The 3274-nt window shown below is 44.2% G+C and overlaps 1 protein-coding gene across 1 annotated transcript; it reads left to right on the top strand.

Moving 5' to 3' along the window:
* The first annotated feature begins 443 nt into the window (after window positions 1-443).
* Window positions 444-2940, top strand: Ent1 (Equilibrative nucleoside transporter 1). Its single transcript, XM_065229010.1, has 4 exons — window positions 444-1077; window positions 1142-1433; window positions 1686-2233; window positions 2301-2940. Exons 1-4 carry the CDS (start codon window positions 781-783, stop codon window positions 2613-2615), a joined length of 1452 nt encoding a protein of 483 aa, XP_065085082.1. The 5' UTR covers window positions 444-780; the 3' UTR covers window positions 2616-2940.
* The last annotated feature ends 334 nt before the right edge of the window (window positions 2941-3274 follow it).

Here is a 3274-nt window from a genome sequence, read left to right as displayed (position 1 = left end):
ACTAACGCATCGGAACAATCCTATTATTGATTTGTGCACGGTGAAATCATTGATATTATTGATCTTTTCTGACCAATAGAACGGAAATGGGTGATTACGACGAAGTAGCGCTCTACCCTATTTGGAGATCCTTATTTCTTTTTCCTATTTCTTTTATTTCATTTAGTCGGAAGTGTATATATCGACCGATGTATCGACGATTGACGAATTCTGCGCCATCTGATAGAGGAGGCATAAAGCTTTCGTTCAATTTTAGCATTGACACGAACCTTGTGTCCGTCGTACATTGAGCCGCCGTCGCCATTTTGCTCGGCGGCTTAAAAGCTTGAACTGTCAAAATTTCTTGAGTGTGTGCCTGGTTATTTACTTTTTTCCACCCCTTTCGCGATTCTCGTGTGATTAGTCAGCTGTGAGACTTTTCCCTTCTTTCAGTCGTGCTTTGTTTTTGGTGCTGCAGCAATCGCACCAGTGCAACTTTACTGCATTCCATATTATCCCATCATAAACATAATTGCACTGTGTTCTTACTCATCCTGCCTGCCCTCAGCGCGCTGTCGTCCATCATTTATTTATCAGTTCTTATCGTCACCATCGTCCAGTTGACCTAGACAGTGTTTTGCGATTGCTGCTGCGTTCGCAGTTTTTGTTCGTCATTATCAGTGATGCTTTTGTTGATAAGTGCTTAGAAGAAAGCGACGTGGTCCGTCCTGGGAGGAGTGATAGTGGAACAATAATATCATTCGCGTGCATGTTTTGCGAGGAAGTAGTGCGCTAAGTGCGATGGATTACGCAACGAGCACTACCCGCAGGCCGCTGCTTCAAGAGGAAGAGGAAGACGATAGTGAAGCGACTTTCGTGGACGAAAGTATCTACGCGGGATCGATCAACACTGGATCGATAAATAACATTCCAACGACGGCAACCGTGGGAACCCGTAGCGGGACACGGAACCGTCGCCTGGAGGATGGCAATCTCCGGATAGCACCGGTCGACAGGTACAATTTTACCTATGCAGTATTCTATCTACTTGGGATGACGACCCTACTGCCGTGGAACTTTTTCGTCACCGCTGAAGAAGTATGTCTCTGTGTTTGCATATCATGATCGCTGGTGTGTCTCATTATTTATTTTCCACTTTCAGTACTGGCACTACAAATTTCGTAACATATCGAGCAACGACACGAGTGTGCTGACGCCTCGCCAGCTGGAATTCCAGTCTGATCTCAGCATAGCGGCCTCAGTGCCAAGTACATTGTTCCTCTTGTTGAATGCAGGCTTCGGGCACTACATTTCACTGCGGATACGAATGGCCGGATCCCTAGTTATGATGTTTTTGATTTTCATTGGAACGACGGCTCTGGCGCAAGTCGACACCGACCAGTGGCAGGATGCATTCTTTCTTATCACCCTTACATCGGTCGTTGTTGTCAATGGTAAGTGAAGCACAAAGAGAACTACTTGCAGTTCTCTATTCACTATCACAAAGAGAGGTGTCATAATTCTAACCAATGGCGATTAATTAGTGTTATTGTATATCAATCAACGCGAATAATATACACTTGCGTATATGATTCCCGTTGATTGATATACAATAACACTAATTAATCGCCTTTGGTTAGAATTATGACACCTCTCTTTGTGATTAAAATAAGTTATGCCATGATTACATGATTCGTATTTTTTAGCCTTCTCTGCCACCATGTCCGGTACCCTTTTCGGTATAGCGGGTCAATTCTCGTCCGACTACATGTCTGCCGTTGTAAGTGGCCAAGCGCTTGGTGGAATCTTCGCCGCGTCCGCCGCAATAATTGCCCTAACCTTCGGTGCCGCTCCAACCATTACGGCGTTTGTTTTCTTCATCGTTGGAACACTGGTGCTGCTCTGCTCTCTAATCCTGTACGTTGTGATGTCAAAAACTCTCTTCTTCAAGTACTACACCTCGCCTCGAACTTTGATGAAAAGCTCACTTGATGTGGATGAGGTGACTCGAGAACTCCTTCCACGGCAAGACCCCACATTCCTCGGAGTGCTTCGAAAAATTTGGCTGTTTGGATTTTCCGAGTGGCTGGTCTTCGTAACCACGTTGTCGATTTATCCGGCAGTTACGATACTGGTAGGATCACAATCTCAAGGTCATGCTTGGAACGATGTGTACTTCTTACCTGTCATCAACTATCTCCTATTCAATACGGGAGACTACATCGGTAGGGTTTGTGCCGGGTCATTAGAATGGGTAAGTCTCACATAAATTCTCTCCCCTACTACAACAGTTTCTAATCATTTTCAACCCCCTCACACAGCTCTCAACTAGCCCATTCCTGCTGAGCGTCGCAACCATCAGTCGAATAGCATTCGTTCCGGTCATGCTACTGTGCAATATTCGGCCACACCACAGCTTTCCGGTAATGATCCATTCGGACTACATCTTCATCGCTCTGATGGCCGGTTTCTCTCTGTCTAATGGATACATTGCCAACATCGCTCTGATCGGAGCACCGAAACTAGTCGACCAAGCGGAAAAAGAGATGGCCTCCTCGATGATGGCTGCCTTCCTGGGAGTGGGACTGGCATGCGGATCCACAATCAGTTTCATGATCATTGAAATGATCAAGTGAGTCCGCAACATTTCGAAACAGAGCTTTTACTTTACAGAGCAGTAGGACGCGATTCGAGGGTAAGTCCAAACACTGACAGATCTGCGATATTCGTGTTAAGATGTATTGTTACCCTGTGGGAAAGAATCTTCTGACCAAACAAACACTTAATTTTTAGATAGGAAATGTAGCTGATACTTTGTATGATATTATATGCCAGGAAAGGTTAATGTTTTAATGATAGAATTATTATCATATTTATTATAGTAGCGAAGTCAATCAGACGACACTGTCTACAAGTATATGCATCATAATTTACAATAGCAATATATGTCCGTGACAAGAAGTAACTTTGTTTCAGTGCATATCACATGTCCTGACCTTGACAGTTTTGCAAGCATAACCCTGTAGGAAAATCCACATCCAATCGAATGGTGCTGTAAGTTTACTCATTTGTGTGTCATACTAACAGCTGATAACGACTTTTGCATCGCATAAGAAGGATTGCATCATCCAGTCAGTTGCAGAGATGCAATGGCCCTGCGATGCGTTGTGAAGGGTATAGTAATATAATGTACAAACAAAACGCACGGTAAATTGGGTTTGAAGAGCAACGCTTGAAATGGGTCTTGTTTGACAAGCAAGCAGTGAGGCGTCCATAAGGCTGATATTGAACTAGA

The sequence above is a fragment of the Ochlerotatus camptorhynchus genome, unplaced genomic scaffold (assembly GCF_037179485.1).
Source record: "Ochlerotatus camptorhynchus isolate MF236.1 unplaced genomic scaffold, CSIRO-AGI_Acam_v1.1 ptg000305l, whole genome shotgun sequence".
NCBI lineage: Eukaryota > Metazoa > Arthropoda > Insecta > Diptera > Culicidae > Ochlerotatus > Ochlerotatus camptorhynchus.
This window is presented reverse-complemented; position numbering and strand designations above follow the sequence as displayed.

Bases quoted from the DNA above. Each gene is read 5' to 3' on its own strand.
- Ent1 (XM_065229010.1), top strand. From the start codon at position 781: ATGGATTACGCAACGAGCACTACCCGCAGGCCGCTGCTTCAAGAGGAA. The intron at 1,434-1,685 runs GTAAGTGAAGCA...CGTATTTTTTAG, and splicing joins ATCGGTCGTTGTTGTCAATG to CCTTCTCTGCCACCATGTCC. The intron at 2,234-2,300 runs GTAAGTCTCACA...CCCCTCACACAG, and splicing joins GTGCCGGGTCATTAGAATGG to CTCTCAACTAGCCCATTCCT.